The sequence below is a fragment of the Theropithecus gelada genome, chromosome 9, assembly GCF_003255815.1.
Source record: "Theropithecus gelada isolate Dixy chromosome 9, Tgel_1.0, whole genome shotgun sequence".
Classification (NCBI taxonomy): Eukaryota; Metazoa; Chordata; class Mammalia; order Primates; family Cercopithecidae; genus Theropithecus; species Theropithecus gelada.
The window spans coordinates 30,532,539-30,552,082 of NC_037677.1; the positions used below are offsets into that span (position 1 = coordinate 30,532,539).

The 19,544-nt window shown below is 36.3% G+C and overlaps 1 protein-coding gene across 1 annotated transcript in view; it reads right to left on the bottom strand.

The window, feature by feature from the left end:
* Window positions 1-19,544, bottom strand: part of MALRD1 (MAM and LDL receptor class A domain containing 1) — a 670,416-nt gene that overhangs the window by 496,926 nt on the left and 153,946 nt on the right. The window contains exon 18 of the mRNA XM_025396215.1: window positions 16,754-17,166. Coding sequence (XP_025252000.1) covers window positions 16,754-17,166 — 413 coding nt within the window. The remainder of the gene's footprint in view (window positions 1-16,753; window positions 17,167-19,544) is intronic.

Sequence of the window (19,544 nt, forward strand, 5' to 3'; positions counted from 1 at the left end):
ATTCTGAAGTTCATATTCTCCATTTAATATCCAGTTTTAATAGGACTATCTTTATAAAGATTTTTCCTTATTGAATTATTGTGGCAACTTTGGCCATGTAAGGCTGGATATCTTTCTAAATCATTCATTCTGTTTCACTGACACATACTATCTCTTCTTCATGCCAATAACTTTACTGTATTGGTAAGTGTAGCTTTACAATATATCTTGAAATTTGGAAACATACTATGTCTTCATGCCAATAACTTTACTGTATTGGTTAGTGTAGCTTTACAATATGTCTTGAAATTTGGAAAGTTCTCCAACTTTGTTCCTCTTCCTAAAACATTCTCTGGCTATTCTAGGACTTTTGCATTTAAAAGAAAATAGAATCTGCTTAGTAATTTCTCCAGAAACGCCTATAGGTTTGATTTGGATTGTGCCAAATCTGGAGATCAGTTTCAGAAGAATTATCTTCTAATAAGTATTAAATATATATTTATCAATGAACTTGATACATATTTCTACCTATTCAATTTCTCATATTAGTGATTTGGAAATTTTGGATTGGCATACCTTTCATTAAATTTATTCTGAACTATTTAATTATTTTTGAGGCTATTATAAGTTGAATTGCTTACATAATTTTATTTTCTAGTTGGTGTTGATTGTGTATAGAAATACAATTGATTTTATTTATTGATCTTTCATCTCACAGCTTTGTTAAATTCACTTCATACCTCTAGCACGTTTCTGCAGATGCCTAAGAATTTTCTATGTATATATTTACATCACACGAGAATAGATTTTTTCTTTCTTCCCAACTTGGATATCACTTATTTCTTCTTTTCTTTTCTTTTTCTTTCTTCCTTCTGTCCATTCCTCCTTCCTTTCCTCCTTTCTTTATCCCTGTTTTAGAATCAGTTTTGTAATTTATCCAAAAGGACCTATAAGGTTTCATAGGAATTACACTAAATCTGGAGATCAATTTCAGGAGAATTATCATCTCATAAGTATTAAATATTTATCAATGAACTTGGTATATATTTCCACTTATTTAATATTTAATGCAATACTTCAAAGAACTGGGGAGAGATGACATCATTGCATTTTTCACCATCTTATGTAGAAAGTATTAAGGCTTTCACCATTTTAAGTAAGATGTTTGCTATAAATTTTTTGTAAACACGTAATCAGTTTGAAAATGTACTCTTCTATCCTCAGTTTACTGGGAGTTTTTAATTTAAAAAATATGTTGTATTTTGTAAATTCCTTTTTTGCATCTATTGAGAGTGTCATGTGATTTTTCTCCTTTTTTCTGTCAACATGGTAGATTTTCAGTTGTTGAAACCAACTTGAGACAAATCCCATTTTGTTAAGACACATTATCATTTTTAAATATTCCTAGACTCATCTTGCTAATAGTGTATTAAGAATGTTGCATCTAAGTTCATAATGGTTATCAGTCTGTCACTTTTGAGTTGTGACATCTGTATTTGTTTTTGGTATCAAGATAATCCACACAAAACATCTACTTCTCTCATCAGTAATAATCTGACCAGGGATAACACCAAGAGTTATAGAGGAAGCTGTCATTACCTGTGGCAGCAGAGATACCAGAGATGCCAAAAAGGAAAGCAAGGCTAAATTTTCAAATATAATCACATGAAATGTCAGAAAGCCACGTGATGGAAACATAGGAGAGCAACGTCTTAGAGGTCAAATAGTTAAGTACTGCACATGATAATAAAAAGTGGAGTCTTTTCCTAAAGCAGAGCCTGGCTGCTGCCTAGCTTCTTCGACAATTCTTGGTAGGTTTTCATGGCTTTAGAAGGGTTTATAATTTAGGTAAAGTTATAGTCAGGGAAACGGTGGGTGGAAGTTGGCTCTGTACAAATGAAGCAATTATAGGAGCACTGCAGTTAGACAGAAAATGATACTGATGATACTTTGGTCATACTAATACATGCTAATGATAATCACAGCAATCACGCTAATGACAGAAAAAATACATATGTAACATTAACATGCATCTATTTGTGCATATACATATGTGAATAGAAACATGGATTTAAAGATATGAAAGTATAGAAATAGCCTACACCTGATAAAATTTGCTTATACACAATAACAAACATCAGTATAAACAGAGGTTTTGGTGTATCACAGAATTCTCCAATAGATCACAATTTTGACATTATGGGAAGTGACTTCTATTTTTATCATTTTTAGAACTTTTCTTTATCTCCATTATCTCCATTCTCTACTTCCAACATTCCTGGAGACCGAGTTCAAGGATCAGTAAATATTCTCAACCTTAGCTATAGCAGACTTCATTCATTCCATGTATGTTTGTTATTTTTCCCCATTGGCAGAAGGCTTTATGCCATAAAATATAAAACATATCTTTGACAAACCTGACAAAAACAAGCAATGGGGAAAGATTCGCTATTTAATAAATGGTGATGGGAAAACTGACTAGCCATATGAAGAAAACTGAAACTGGACCCCTTCCTTACACTTTATAAAAAAATTAACTCAAGACGGATTAAAGACTTAACCATAAGACCTAAAACCATAAAAACTCTAGAAGAAAACCTAGCCATATCATTCAGGACATAGGCATAGGCAAAAACTTCATGACTACAACACCAAAAGCAATGGCAACAAAAGCCAAAATTGACAAATGGGATCTAATTAAACTAAAGAGCTTCTGCACAGCAAAAGAAACTATCATCTGAGTGAACAGGCAACTTACAGAGTGGGAGAAAATTTTTGCAATCTATCCATCTAACAAAGGGCTAATATCCAGAATCTACAAGGAACTTAAACAAATTTACAAGAAAAAACCAAACAACCATTTCTCATTCCATTCTGCCAAATCTAGTCAGAAGTCTAGGTGAGGTGGCTTGGCAGTATCTATGAGCAGAAACCATTCACGTGGCTGGTATATGTGCTTCTGTGAAACTAAGGGAAAAAGAGAAGGAGGGAGGGAGAAAAGAAAGAAGAAGGAAATTCAGGGCAAAGGATATGAACAGACATGTCTCAAAATAAGACATTTATGCAGCCAACAAACATATGAAAAAAAGCTCATCATAGGCTGGGTGTGGTGGCTCACGCCTGTAATCCCAGCACTTTGGGAGGCCAAGGAGGGTGGATCACAAGGTCAGGGGTTTGAGACGAGCCTCGCCAATATGGCGAAACCCTGTCTCTACTAAAAACACAAAAAAACACTTTAACCAGGCATGGTGGCACATACATGTAATCCTGGCTACTCAAGACGCTAAGGCAGGAGAATTGCTTGAACCCATGAGGTGGAGGTTGTAGTGAGCCGAAATCATGCCACTGCACTCCACCCTGGGTGACAGAGTGAGACTCTTGTCTCAAAAAAAAAAAAAGTTCATCATCACTGGCCCAATGAGATACCATCTTGCGCCAGCTAGAATGGCAATCATTACAAAGTCAGGAAACAACAGGTGCTAGGGAGGATGCAGAGAAATAGGAACACTTTTACACTGTTGGTGGGAGTGTAAATTAGTTCAACCACTGTGGAAGACAGTGTGGCGATTCCTCAAGGATCCAGAATTAGAAATACCATTTGACCCAGCAATCTCATTACCAGGTATATATACAAAGGATTATAAATCATTCTACTATAAAGACTCATTGACATATGTTTATTGTAGCACTATTCACAATGGCAAAGACTAGGAACCAACCCAAATGCCCATCAGTGATAGACTGGATAAAGAACATATAGCACATATACACCATGGAATACTATGCAGCCACAAAGAAGGATGAGTTCATGTCCTTTGCAGAGACATGAATGAAGCTGGAAATCATCATTCTCAGCAAACTAACACAGGAACAGAAAACCAAACACCGCATGTTCTCACTCATAAATGGGAGTTGAACAATGAGAACACATGGACGCAGGGAGGGTAACATTACACACCAGGGTATGTCAGTGGGTCGGGGGGCTAGGGGAAGGAAAGCCTTAGGAGAAATACTTAATGTAGATGACGGGATGATGGGTGCAGTAAACCACCACAGCACGTGTATACCTATTTCACAAACCTGCAAGTTCTGCACATGTATCCCAGAACTTAATATACATATACATACATACACACACACACACACACACACACACACACACACACACACACATATCTTCTATTCAAGTACAAAACAGGCCTAATAATATTTAAGTTTAATTTAAAAACTTCAAAACGGTAAAAATAGAAATATGCTTCTCACACAAACAGTGACATAATAAAGCAAGCTAAAATGTATGTTTGAATTTAAAAAAATTGCTTAGGAGACATCTTGAATTCCATTCCAAGGAACTAGTTTTCAAAAGTTTACGATCAGATTTCAGTTTGGCAAAAGGCGACAATGCTGTTTTGAAAATAATTTCTGAAAATAGCTTCCCCAGCAGTTCCAAATGGCAGTCCTGATACAAGGAAGTCTGGGCAATTTTGTTATCACCAGAACATTGAGTTTCTTTTCAGACCTTGAAATTCTGGGAGTCCCTCAAATAATAATAAACTATAATCTTTTATTTTACATACAAATATTTTTTAATGGTAATATAAAAGCTTGTGTATGAACTAAAATTGTCAATCTGCCACTTTTAAGAAAGAAGAATCCATTACGTCCCTAATCTATAGTGAGTTGATATGTTCCATAAGCCGTTCTGGAAGGAGGCTACACTCAGAGCATAAATTGGTATAGATCGCTTTGCTCTCACAGATAGCAACATAATATTTTCTGCTGAATGGGAAAAAGTTTAAGGCATAAATCAAGATAAAGCAATCAGCTGACAAAGAATTACAAAGAGGCCCCATACCTTTTCCTTAGTGAACGCCATGTGACATATTGATTTTCCACTGAAGATAAAAGCCAAAATCATGTGTCATCAGTATAAGCAAGCAAAACTATTTGGTTCAATATTGTATAGTACTTTACAACAACAACAAAAAAAACTTGCAGAGAAAAGACAAATCTGAAATGTTGCACGTGATTCAAACAAGTCTGGACCAGCAGAGACATTTCAGAGGTCATTGCTAGAGAGTCAAGGATACATTAGAGAGAAATAAACTCCTGCTTTTTTTGTTTATCTACCTATATACACAGATACCGTCTGATTAAGATGATTGATACCAGGTATGGTATTTGACGGTATAGTTACTTACAAAATAATTAATCCCTTAGGATCTAATGCAGTTTTCTTCATATTACACCTTTACACATGTATATTTAAATACTTCCTTGAGAAGTGGAAGCTAGCCAGGAGGCTGTTAGCATATGCAGTATATTTCTGCAAATTCCAAAATGGTAAATAAATCCCACAATCAAAATTTCAACCCTATCTAGAGGCCCTCAGCTGGATAGCATCATCCCAGCAAAAATCTGCAAAATCAGACATGGCCACCCCGGACACAAAGTCTATGTTTCTCATTCCAGTCTACTAAATCCAGTCAGAAGTCTGGGTGAGGTGGCTTGGCAGTATCTATGAGCAGAAAGCATTCAAATGACTGGTATCTGTGATTCTGGTGAACTAAGGGAAAAAGAGAAGGAGGGAGGGAGAAAAGAAAGAAGAGGGAAATGCAAGGAGAGAGGAAGGGAAGGAGGCTGGGAAGAAGGGATGGAGGAAGCAAGGGAGGGAGGAGTAAAGGAAGGAAGTTACAACAAGTTTCAAAACTGGCCACGGACTGAGAAGGGTTAAGAGACAAATCGAATTTAAAGCATTTATGTTCCTACTTTTCCTTATTCATATTTTTCTTACCCATTCTAGGAAATGAGTAATTCCACTGTGCTCTGATAGCATCCTTCAATAAAGAAGAAAAATATATTTTCCCCCAGGAGGATTTTGTAGTGAAAGAAATAGCGTAATTTTAAAAAAATGTTGTTTATAATATAATTTGTTTTTTCATTTGTAGGGTGTGTCTTAAATCCTAAATGGTACATCATTTTTTAATACTTCTAGTAATAAAATGTTTCTAAAGTTATGTTGCAAATAACATAGGACCATGTTTAATAATGTTAAGTTGATCCCACTTTCCCTGAAATTATATACAGAAATGCTGAAAGTATAAATTACATATGCAGCTTCATGGAATATGTTTCTTCCAAGTGTGAATTTTCTAGAATTTGCATTGAAAGAGGTTGGAAGGAGGCTGTTGTTATGAATCCTGTGTAAGCAACACTCAGATTTGTTGCTTACTGAACAGCATGCTAAATCTCACTTCACAATGCAAATTCTAGCATAGATCTAGAATGCATCTGGGTCAAATTCTTAAAAAGAAAGTTCTTCTCAAGTTAGTCGTAATGGTAGCTAATTTAAAAATTAATGTTTTGTGATTCTGATAAAAACATTTGTGGTGAACCAACAATAAAGGCAGCTGAAGACAGTGGTATGAAAAAGTTATTTTTCATGATGTACTTGGATGTTCTTGTAAGAAATTATACTTTTGGAAGGTCGGTAATATGCTCGCTGTATAAGAGTTAAAATGTTTTTAGAAGTTATTGTCAGAATTTTGCTTTAATACTGTGATAAAGTGTCCATTCCCTCTCTCTCATTTTCATTCAACAGCCCCTACAAATTGAGCCTGGTTCAAAGGTCTTTCCCTCTTGGAATATGACTCCTCCCATGTCCCTCTACATAGGCTGTTCTATAACAAATTATTTTGCTGTCTTGATTTTTCACAGAGACATGCTAGTAGTAGAGAGCCAGGAGAAAGAAAGATGTCCTATATAAAAGGTCTGCTAGAAAAATAAATCAGCACTGAGTTCTAAGGATACTAAACAACTTTTAAAAATTCAAGCAAGCCATACTAAACACATTAATTATAACCAAATTAGATAAAACAATGAAACTTATCCAAAAAGAAAAAGTACATCAACTTTCTAGGTTTAAAATTGTTTAAGGCTGCCATCCAAGGACCATTTATGATAACAAGTACAGTAGTCTGTATTGACACAAAGTTTTAGTGATAGACGTAATTTCATTCTTCCACTGGTGGTGTTCTGGAATAAATGGAATATCTGCTGATCAAATCTGAATGCATCCCATAATATTAGTATGTAGGATCCCAGATCTGCAGACACTATCTCTTTCTCAGATCTACACTTTCAATATTATGTTAGTTAAAATGAGAAGTATGATAGAAAATGTCTTTTAGAAAAGAAATATTGGCTGGGTATGGTGGCTCATGCCTGTAATCCCAACACTCTGAAAGGCCAAGGTGAGAGGATCTCTTGAGCTCAAGAATTTGAGACTAGCTTGGGTAGCATAGTGAGACCTCATATCTATAAAAAATTTTAAAAATTAGCCGGGTGTGGTCGTGCATGCCTGTAGGCGCAGCTACTTAGGAGGCTGAATCAAGAGGATCACTTGAGCCTGGGAGTGTGAGGCTGCAGTGAACTATGAACATGGCACTGAACTGCAGTTTGGGCCACAGAGTGAGAACTTGTCTTCAAAAAAAATTAAAAAAAGAAGAAAAAAAATTGGAACTATTGTGTTGACATACACTATGGTACTCTTTCTTATATAAACTATTTCTTTGTAGTATTCTAGAGAATTTAAGACCAATTTACCATTTAATAATTTAGTATGGCATATTATTGCATTAGTATAGGATGCTATTATATAATTAGTATAAGTGACCAGTGCTGCAACAACCACATTCCAAAAGGTATTGTGATCCTCCAAAGTTACACTGTCTAAATGCCATTATTTTCCTTCATAAGAGCATTATACCATAATTTTTCAGTACCATGAAAATCTACAAATGCCCTCTAAAATATATTTAGAAAACGTGGAAAAAAAATAGATACAGTTTCAGAAGATTCCAATATTTTGAAAATTAGCCTTTTTGGAATAAACAATTCTTTATGACATATAAATAAACACATTTTTCAGACTAGTGGGGTAGCATATGGATCAGTCAAAATAATTAGATTACTAAAACTTGTAATCTTATTAGAAAAATGGTTTACTCAGGAAATCATTGGAATTATTAGCCTTCAAGTTGCTATATATTGAATCTGATAAAAATAATTAATATAATACTTCATTTTTCAGTATAATAGCTCTCTAGTATTTTTTGTTTCTTATTTAATATGGATTATATTTACTTCTGTGAATAATATGGATAAAGATCATTACAGTGCCAAGATCACTGGGTTCAGAACTCGGAAACCTCAAATCTATTCTTTGCTCTTAAATACCTACTAGACTTTAAAGAAGACAGAGTTTCTGGACTCTAATTTCTCTATCTGTAGAATAAATGGGTTAGACCAAAGAGCTCCTTTCTGCTTATAAATTTTCTAATTATATGACTGAGCGTACACCGGGAAAACAGTCTATCTCCTGTATAAATTAATGATGGAAATGAAAACCACCATGTCTCATGGAATTAACCACATTAAAATTAACATCAACTGCTCAGAAGGACTTAAGTGCAAGTGTCACAGGAATTCTGAAGCACAGAGAACTAAAAATAAGAATATAACACTCTTCATATTTTCAAAGAAGATTTTAATAATTTATATAAACACAGTAGCTTGTTCATAAAAAAAAAAGAAAGGTGACGTCTTAGCATATTCAGGGTTCAACCAAACTACTTGAATGTAAATCAAAGTAATATTCACCTAACTGACATAATTGGCATGAGTAATTTTAAGTAAAACACCTTTATTTGATATTAAATGTGAACAATAAGCCAAAACAGAGAAAATTAATAAATTGATCATTTATTGAAATTGAAATAAAAATATATAATTATTAAAGCCTCTTATATACATAAACCAATCATCGCTTAAATGAGCTGACATACTAGCTCCATAGTTTCAAGTCACTAAGGAATTCTTATGAACTCAATAAAGAAACTAGAATTAAGCACAAAGAATGATGAACTGGAAAGGAGTCCTCGCTTTCTATCTACTAATTAGGAGTACAATCATTCAGTCAAACAGTCATTCAACAAACATTTAGCATACAGCTTCTGGATACCAGGTACTGGGGTAGGCACTAGAGCAACAAGGACATAGTCCCTGCATTCAGTGAGCTCACAGGCAAGTAAACAAGTAAGTATAAAGATTGCATGATTGGCCGGGAGCGGTGGCTCATGCCTGTAATCCTAGTACTTTGTGAGGCCAAGGTGAGCAGATCACGAGGTCAAGAGATTTGAGACCATTCTGGCCAACATGGTGAAACCCCGTCTCTACTAAAAATACAAAAATTAGCTGTGCATGGTGGCACGCACCTGTAGTTACTCAGAAGGCTGAGGCAAGAGAATCACTTGAACCTGGGAGGTTAAGGTTGCAGTGAGCCAAGATCGTGCTACTGCACTCCAGCCTGGTGACAGAGTGAGACTCTGTCTCAAAAAAAAAAGAAAAAAAAAAAAAGGACTGCATGATAAACGTGTATCTACAAAGGGCACAAAGGAATGAGTAGCTAATCCCCTGAAGACATATGGAGCAGTCAGTGTAAGCTTCAGGAAAAGGTAACAGAAACTGAAGTAAAAAACTAACCTGAATCTGAAAAAAAATGAGTATTTTCCAAGCATGTTTCAAGGCAGAAGTTGCAGGATGCAGAAGTCTTCCCAAGTACAAAAAGAGAATGAACTCTGGACTATTCGCAACTTAAGGCATACAGGAATCAGTAAATGTAGGGATGAGAGGCACACAGAAATATGGGCAAAAACAGGAATTTTGACTTTATTCCATGAATTATGGAAAGCCACCAATTAGTTTTAAGTAATAAAATACTAAGACCAGGTTTCCATTTTAGAAAGATCAATTTGATTTCAGTGAGGAGGTCCAAAAATGAGAGCAGCAAGGCTAGATAGAAGGTACTATTGCAACAAACTATGGTTGGAGATGCAGACTAAAACTAAAGTGAAATCATTTAAAAGAAAGAGCGTGGATATAAGAGCCATCAGTTTGGCCTCTGCACATCTTTACTGTTATATTGATAACATGGGGATGAAAATAAATATTATTTGTATTTAAACTATTATTGTTACGTGAAGATTAAACAAATAACATATTATGACATCTGATATTCAAGAAATATTCATTAAGTCTTGAAAACAGGAAAGATGAAAGGAAGGAAGAAAGGAAGGAAACAGAGAGAGGGGAGGAAGGGAGGAGAATCGAGAGAATATGGGAAGGAGAGAGGGGGAAAATAATAAGAAAGAAGTAGAAAGCCGGGTACCGTTGCTCACGCCTGTAATCCCAGCACTTTGGGCGGCTGAGTTAGGCAGATCACAAGGTCAGGAGTTCAAGACCAGCCTGGCCAATATGGTGAAACCCCGTCTCCACTAAAAATACAAAAATTAGCTGGGTGTGGTGGCATGTGCCTGTAGTCCCAGCTACTCAGGAGGTTGAGGCAGGAGAATCACTTGACCCCAGGAGGCAGAGGTTGCAGTGAGCCGAGATTGCGCCACTGCACTCCAGCCTGAGTGACAAAGCAGGACTCTGTCTCAAAAAAAAAAAAAAAAGAAAGAAAGAAAGAAAGAAAGAAAGAAAGAAAGAAAGAAAGAAAGAAAGAAAGAAAGAAAGAAAGAAGCAGAAAAAAATATAGTATTTCTTACTTAGCAGACGCTACTCTCATTTTTCAATACTCTGCCTTTCTAATGTATCACTGACAAGGAAAGAGGCCTGAATAATTGACTGAAGTCAGAATAGGTAAGGCACTCCCCCTGTGAATATATGAGAGGCCTTAAAAAGTTCATGGAAAACGTATATTATGAAAAAAACTATGCGAAGATTTCAATTTTGGCAGCAAAATAAACTTATACTACTTTATTACAGCATATCCGAACGGGATCTAGTTTGAGACACTAAGAAGGAGTAGACATTAGTTTGAAAAGAGCCCCTATCAGAGCAATGTAAATTCTGCTAAAATTGAAGCAAGAACAAACCTTAAATTATGATAAAGCTTAGGTGAAAGAACGGTGAAATCATTGATGCTTTACAAGAAGCTTGAGGGGACAATGTACCAAAGAAATTAGTAGTTCACAAGTGGACAGCTTTTTTAAAGAAGAAATGAGATGATGTGGAAGATGAAGTGCACAGGGACAGACCATCCACATTAATTTGCAAGGAAAAAAATTAATCTTGTTTGTGCCCTAATTGAAGAGGACTGATAATCAACAGCACAAACAATAGCCAACACCATAGACATCTTAATTGGTTCAGCTTACACAGTTCTGACTGAAAAATTAAAGTTGAACACACTTTCCACTGCATGGGTGCCAGAAGTGTTGTGCCCAGATCAGCTGCAGACAAGAGCAGAGCTCTCAAGGGAAATTTTAAAGAACTAGGGTCAAGATCCTGAAGCATTTCTTTGAAGAACTGTAACAGAAGATAAAACCTGGCTTTCCCAGTATGATCCTGAGGACAAAACACAATCAAAGTAATGGCTACCAAGAGTTGGAAGTGATTCAGTCAAAGCAAAGGGGGATCACTGAAGAGCAAAGGTCATGGCAACAGCTTTTTGGGGACATTCCAGGCATTTTGTTTGTTGATTTTGTGGAAGGTCAAAGAACAATAATATCTGCTTATCATGAGAGTGTTTTGAATAAGTTAGCCAAAGTTTTAGTGGAAAATACCTGGGGAAGTTTTAGCAGAGAGTCTTCTAACACCACAATGTTTCTGCTTATTCCTTTCATCAAGCAAAGGCAATTTTGTGAGAGTCTCAGTGGGAAATCGTCAGGGATCCACCTTACAGCTCTGATTTGGCTCTTTCTGACTTGTTTTTGTTTCCCAATCTCAACAAATGTGTAAAGGACACCCATTTTTCTTAAGCTAATAATGTATAAAAGACTGCATTGACATTGTTACGTTCCCAGGACCATCACTTCTTTAGGGATGACAAAACGAAGATCACATTTTCAATGTTTATCTTTTAACTTCATTTTTCCACAAACTTTTTGAAGTTCCTCCATACAAATGGGCACTTACAAAATAAGCAGAGAGTCTCATTCAATGAACAGGAAGTTCTGAGCCATCTAAAAATTATTTTAAGCAAGTTCAATGTGTAGCAACAGACTGTATTGGCAAATACCAGTTAGGTTGACTTCTGCAATGACCATGATGGAGTAACAAGAACTAGACTTTCTCTCCCTCCTGAAACAACCAAAAAAATGGCCAAAATATATGCCACAAAAGTTTGCAAGACGCTGTAAAGTCCAAACAAGGTGAGCCCAACAACTGTTCTAATTTATGCCTGGAAAGGTTTTCCAGCCCACTACTCCAGGAGAAGAGCCGAGGAGGAGCCCATTGTTCTCCCTGAGCTGAGGGGACAGAGCTGAGAGTCTACAGAAACCATGTTGACATGAGCTCTCAGGACAAAGTTTCAGAGAAGAAGGGGCTGCACAGAAAGAGAACTCCGGAGCTCTGCAAAGGGTCCCCCTAAAGTACATAGCTAAGTACTTGTTGGGACAGGCCTAGAGAAAGGTACCTGAGGTTGGGGAAAGAACACCCAGAGAGGATGAAAAGTAACAGTACACGTGCTCACCAATGTCCAGTAATAACGCTTATTTTACCAGCCAGACCAGAAACACTTCAAGATTCACAGGGATACTCAGAAGGGTCTTGCCTTACTAGTTGGGCGTAATTAGCTCTAAAATGAGAACTGGTCTGATCCCACCTAATGAATTTTTAAAGCAAGACCAAAAAGAGTCAAACTCTTTCCAACTAAACTTAAATACATACCAATACAAAGATCAAGAATATTTATATATACTTCCAGCACTCAATAAGATAAAATTCACCATATCTGACATCCAGACACAAATTAGCAGGGAAGCAACAGTAACAATAAAAGACAGAAAAATATGGCTCATAATAAGGAGAAAAATCACTCAGTCAGAACTGATCCAGAGTAAATCCAGATGCCAGAATTATCAGTTTAAATACATTAAAATGCTTATTTAAAACAGTATTCTATAAGTTCTAAAATAGAGATACGCAAGATACACTAAAGGGGGCCAGGCACAGTGGCTCACGCCTGTAATCTCAGCATTTTGGGAGGCCGAGGCAGGCGAATCACGAAGTCAGGAGTTCAAGACCAGCCTGACCAATAAGGTGAAAGTCCATCTCTACTAAAAATACAAAAATTAGCTGGGCATGGTGGCATGCAGCTGTAGTCCCAGCTACTCAGTAGGCTGATAGCACATTAGTCATTAAAGAAGAAAAGATAGACACCTCTCGAAATAAAATACAGAGAGAAAATAAATTTTTAAAAAACATGAACACAGCAATAGTAGACAGTAAATTTCAAGTCACTGAATTTATGTGTAATCTAAGTTCTCAAAGGAGAGGAGAAAGAAGATGTGAAAACATTTGGGACTTTGAGTAAGGCAAAGCTTTCTTTGATATGACCCCACAGCATGATTTATAAAATAATATATTGATAAGAAGAACTCATCAAATTTAAAAAAAAAAAATCTGCTCTTCAAAAGAATCCATTAAGAGACTGAAAAGACAAGCTGCAGGCTAGGAGAAAATATTTGCAATTCATATATCTGATAAAAGGCTTGCATCAAAAATATATTTTAAAAGCTCCAAATTTAATAATGAAAAACAAACAACCCCATTTAAAACTTGTGTGCAAGACTGGAACAGACATTTCAAAATAGACATTTGTTTGGTAAATAAGCACATATGCTCAACATAATTAATGCTTAGGGTAATGCAAATTAAAACCACAATGAGACGCCACTATCTATTTTTAAATAGCTAAGATTAGCATGACTGATAATAGTCAGCCAAGCAGTGGCTTGGATGTGGAGAAGCTGAAACTCTCATACACTGCTGATGGGAATTTTAAAAAGCATAAACTTTGTAAAACAGTTTAAGAGTCCCTTGAAAAATTAAATATACCTCTGCCATAAGACTCAGCCATTGCACTCCTGGGTATTTACCCAAGAGAAATAAAAGTAGGTGTTCATATAATGTTATCAGCACAAATGTTCATAGCATATGTATTCATAATAGCTCAAACTAGAAACAGTCTAGATATCAATCAGTACATTAATGAATCAACTTGCTTTGTCCAAATTATGGATACATGCTATGACATGAATGAATCTCAAAATAATTGTTCTAGATGAAACAAGGCAGACTCTAGAGGCAAAACATGCAGAGAAAAAAACAAAATATCAGACAAAAGAGTACATAGTGTAAAATTTTATTTATATAAAATTTTGACTGTATAAATTAGTGAGAGAAAGCACTTCGGTGGCTGGTAAGTGCCAGGAATGAGGGGCCAGAGAAATGTATTATAGAGGCATCGGGACTGGAGGTGAAGCGTATTTCCATTACCTTGATTGTGTGTTGATAGTTTCAAAACTTTCAATATATTTAGTTTATTATACGTTATCCAAATTAAATTTGTAATATAAATCAAAAGATTGAACTGAAGTTTCATGTGTAATGATTTCCTGAGCCTTTACTGACCATGGTACACATGAAAGCATTGGCTGATTATTTCAACTGACGTTAACAAGCAAACTGGTTCCTGTACACTTACATGTACAATTTATTCCTATCCTATTTCTTTCATGTTACACGAGTGATCTTGAAAAATCTCTGCATTTTTCTTTACACAAACACAGCATGAGTACCTCCTATCTGCTGGGCCCTATGCTAGGTAATTTCATCTACCATATCACAGTTAATTAAAATGCTGGTTGTTATTGCTGCTGTTTCTCAGTAGAACAGAAACTATGTCTATCCATTATTCAATGGATAAAAAATATCCTGTTCCTTAAATCAGTGGCCCACTCTGCCCAGCTTCTTTTTTTTTTTTTTTTTTTTTTTGAGGAGTCATGCTCTGTTGCCCAGGCTGGAGTGCAGTAGCACATCTCAGCTCACTGCAACTTCTGCCTCCCAGGTTCAAGCAATTCTCCTGCCTCAGCCTCTCAAGTAGCTGGGATTACAGGTGCATGCCTGGCTAATTGTTTTATATTTTTAGTAGAGATGGGATTTTGCCATCTTGCCCAGGCTGGTCTTGATCTTCTGACCTCAAGTAATCCTCCCGCCTTGGTCTCTCAGTCTTGGGATTACAAGTGTGATTCAGGCCCCATTTTTTACTCACTAGAATGACAAATCCACACAGCATGGAGAATCTCTGATTTCATCTTTTTGGGCCTGAATCTTATTATTATTATTATTTAAGACTAAAAGGAGCCTTAGATAAAATCAATCAGAACACTCCATTTGTAACTCAACGTGGGTCTCAAACCTCAAGTTTCATGTTTAAGGTTCATGACGAAAGTGTTCCTTGGTTAGTCACACATCGATCTGGCTATGAAGCTGCTTTCCTGTAAAGTTGATTTTCTCCTGGAAACCAATCCTTGAGTAAATATCATAAGAAGGGTTTATCCACTACATACTTGCTCAATGCAAATTATAATTGACCCAATAAAACCTTAAGAATTAATCTGAAGTGGATAAGCCATTATTACATAAAAGTCAAAGGACCTCCTTTCCATTTCATTCCATATGATTACATGTACCTTACGCTGTGGCAGAGATGAACGATTCCACACTATAGATGGGGGATTCATTCTCACGCTTACATGTACCTTACCCTGTGGCTGACCAGAACGATGCCACACTATAGATGAGGGATTCGTTTTCAAGCTTTTGGTTTATAATCTGGACAAATCTCCCATTCCAATGTGTTCTTCACTGTACAATCTACATCTATGACTTTTAGAAGATTTCAAAAGGTGACCTGGAGCTAAGTTCTTGGTTAAAAACTGTTAACTAGATTTAGATATTTAGATAGATATACTGCTTTAAATATGGGTAACTAAAGAAGTTTAGCACATGAAAAAAAAAAAAAAAAAGTTTAGCCAGGGACAGGTAAGAACTTTTTTCCAGTATGTTATGTGTAGATCAATTTGACTATAGGATGAAAGAACAAATATTCAAGCCCCCTGCATGTTATAGGCTGTATGATATGCTGGAAAGTAAATACATGTTCATTAATCAGAAACTGTGAGTTCTGGTCCAAATCCCAGTTCTGCTGCCCATAAGCTATTTGGCCAAGGATAAACAACCAGCATTCTAAGATTTTTTCTTTGAATCTACAAAATTGGCTGAAAGGACTTCTGACTTACCAAAATCAGGAAATTGCTGAGATAATCAGATAGATAATATATAAAATTCCTTTACAAAACTGTTAACAGCCACATACGCATTTGAGCTTGCTATAGTAAGTCTGACTTTTAGAAAACAACATGTGAAATCTGAAGTAAAGAATATTCCCCTAGGAGTAAGGAGAATGATATTCAAATTCTAGTTATTCCTCAGAGAAGCTGATTGTTGAATAAAGCCTGGATTTCTGTTACTTACCTATAAAAAGATAAAAATAAAATGAAATAAGGAAAATCACAGATTTCAGAGTCTGTGCTTTTTGCAAAATATCAGAGATTATGCAAAACTCTTCCCTCCACTTCCAGGTTGTTCATTTCAGTAGAACAATTACTTGAAATTGGAAGGACCTGCAGCTGATTCCAATGGCCACATGTTCATCTTCAGAAATTCTAATCTTACATTATTGGAGGTAGTCAAGGAGGAAACAATGTAAAGAACTTTGATACACCCTCAATTAAATGATTAATGTGTATCAACGTAATTTTGATCAAATTCCACTTACTTTTAATTCAAGAATACAGTGATCTTTCATATTCCTTAGACATTCGGATGCATTTCAAATGTACATTATAAAATCCATTATCCTTACCTGAAAGGGCTGCCTGCTGGAAATGTTGAGGTGTTTCCTAATCCATCTGTTGCCTTGATTCCCAAATATCTGCCACAGCAGCTGTCCCCTTGAGTCTCTCCAGATTCGTTGGTAGATTGCCAACCTATAAATCTGCTTTCCAAACATGTGGTAATAGAAGCGGAAGGTGCAGCCTTTTGTATCAGTGGCATTAAGGATTGGGCTGAGTAAGGCAGCACTGTCTTGAAAAGCCTGTGGCTCTGAAGATTCTATGTAGAGATAGTGTCCTTTAGCTGTGCCCAGAGTGTTATCTTTCATTGGCCCTGTGTTAAGTGTTGGAGTTGGACCCTGGCTCCTGGTCCAATCAAAGTCATCTTTTGTATCTTGTTCCCAGTTACAGATTCCATTTTCAAAGTTACACTGCAGCTCAGGTGCTGAAATCCACATTTAAAAAAAGCAACAGATAATTAGGGACAAAAATACATGCAACCACATTCTATTTATTAATATTTAAAGAATGCTAGTTGATACTTTGCCCATGCCAAGGTAAGCCACTTTATTTTTAAAAATCCAACACCAAAGCTTTTTTTAAAAAAAGAGTTTCTGTTTCTAAGTGATATATCAATTAATAATATTTTATGAACTAAAGATGGAATTGCTTTGGACATTTTTTTCCAAACATTTTTGATGCACATCTCTTCTCCGTTTCTATGACCATAACTCCAGGAAAATGATCAAGACCCCATGCCTGGCTCACTGTGAGAAACTTCTGGCTCAGTAGATTTCAACCTCAAATGAATGTTCCAATTGCCAGGGAACATTAAAAAACAAACAAACACTAAAGCCCAGAATTCATCTCCAGAGGTGTTGATTTAATTGCTCCTAGTGGTAAAGCCATGCATCAGGATTTTTTCTAAGCTCCCTTGGTGATTCTAACAGGCAGAGCTGAGAACAATCACATGTTAAGAATCACCTGGGGCTCATGGTAAAATTGCTTACTTCATAGTAAAACACTGAAACAGATACTAGCTTGTTAGATATAGGGTGAAGCCCAGAAATCCACATTTTTAACAAGCACCCTGATGTAGATGTTTTCCTGACCTCATTCCCAAATCTCTCATCTTTGATTCCATCCCATCCCAGATCCTGGTGTCCCTACGCATCAGTGCCAAGGTAACAAACTTCAATGACAGTATTACCACTTCCTTCTCGAATCCAAATTCTTTCATCCATGCTCATAGAATCCAAACTTTAAATAAAAACTCCTCTGTCTTTCAAACTCCACTTTCCCCAAATTAAAATGACTGCCTGGTCCCTACTACTCTTCCCCATACCCTGCACCATCTTCCCCATGTATTCTAAACACCCCACCTCTTCCTCTACCTCTGTTTGCCCTAATGTTAGGTATGTGCCTTGCCATTTTTTTGCTGTGATTCATCAGTTTGGGTCTTTTCTTCTCACTGGATTGTAGCTCCTTTGAGTTGCAGCTTTTAAACTTCAGCTTCCTTCAGTCCCTAGACCAATTCAGACTTAGGAAGAATCTTACAGGAGTCCTGCCTTATCTGATGTTTTGCTGTTAGCAGTTACAGTAACCCACAACCAACTGTGGTCAAAAAATGTGAAATGGAGAATTCCTGAAATAAGCAATTCATACATTTTGAGTTGTAGGTCATTCTGAGCAGCCTGATGAAATCTTGTACCATCACAAACAATAGTTATCTCAGTTATCAGATCGACTGTAACAGGATCACAGTGCCTGTGTTTAAGTGTCACCCTTATTTTACTTAATAATGGCACCAAAGTGCAAGAGTTATAGCACAGGCATATTGTTATAATTGTTCTATTTTATTACTAGTTGTTGTTAATCTCTTAATGCCTAATTTATAAATTAAACATTATCAGGCTGGGCGCAGTGGCTCGCTTCTGTAATCCTAGCACTTTGAGAGGCCAAGGTGAGTGGATCACTTGAGGTCAAGAGTTCAAGATTAGCCTGGCCAACATGGTAAAATCCCATCTCTACTAAAAATAAAAAAAAAAATTAGCTGGGAGTGGTGACAGGCACCTGCAATCCCAGCTACTCAGGAGGCTGAGGCAGGAGAATTGCTTGAACCCAGGAGGCAGAGGTTGCAGTGAGCAGAGATTCTGCCAGTGTACTCCAGCCTGAGCAAAAAAGGGAAAATTTTTTTAAAAAAAAAAAAAAAAAAAAAACACACACACACAAAAAAAAAACAAAATAAAAACAAACAAACAAAAAACTTTATCATAAGTATGTATGCATAGGAACAAAACATAGTATCTATAGGACTAGTTACTATTCTGTTTCAGGAATCCACTGGTGATCTTGGAAGCCCACAGGTAAGAGGGAAGTCTACTGTAGTCAATAATTGAAAACTCTTATCTAAATTTCTAGGGTAATATAGGAATGTGTCCATTTTTCAAATGATACTCACTGTATTGAATAAATGGTATAAAATGGGCATTTGACAGTCTTTGGGAGAAGGGGACAGGTTTTAGAATTAACAAGTAGTTCTAAATTTTAGCTTAATTTACATGTTAGTTTTTTGTTTTAATAAATGTCAACCGTCCTTTAACTATTCATCTTAGTAATGGCACTTGGTGCCAAAAGTGAACAAATACTCTGAAACAATAAATAAAAGGGTATGCGAATAAATGCAGCCAGGCGAGAACAAATCATCTGTCTTGGAAAATCACAGAAGAGGAGCTTAGACCTAATGAAGGGAACCAAGTGAGTAAATGTCAAGTGGGAGACGAGCTTTCTTTTGATATTTCCTCACTTGTGACTAATCAAGCC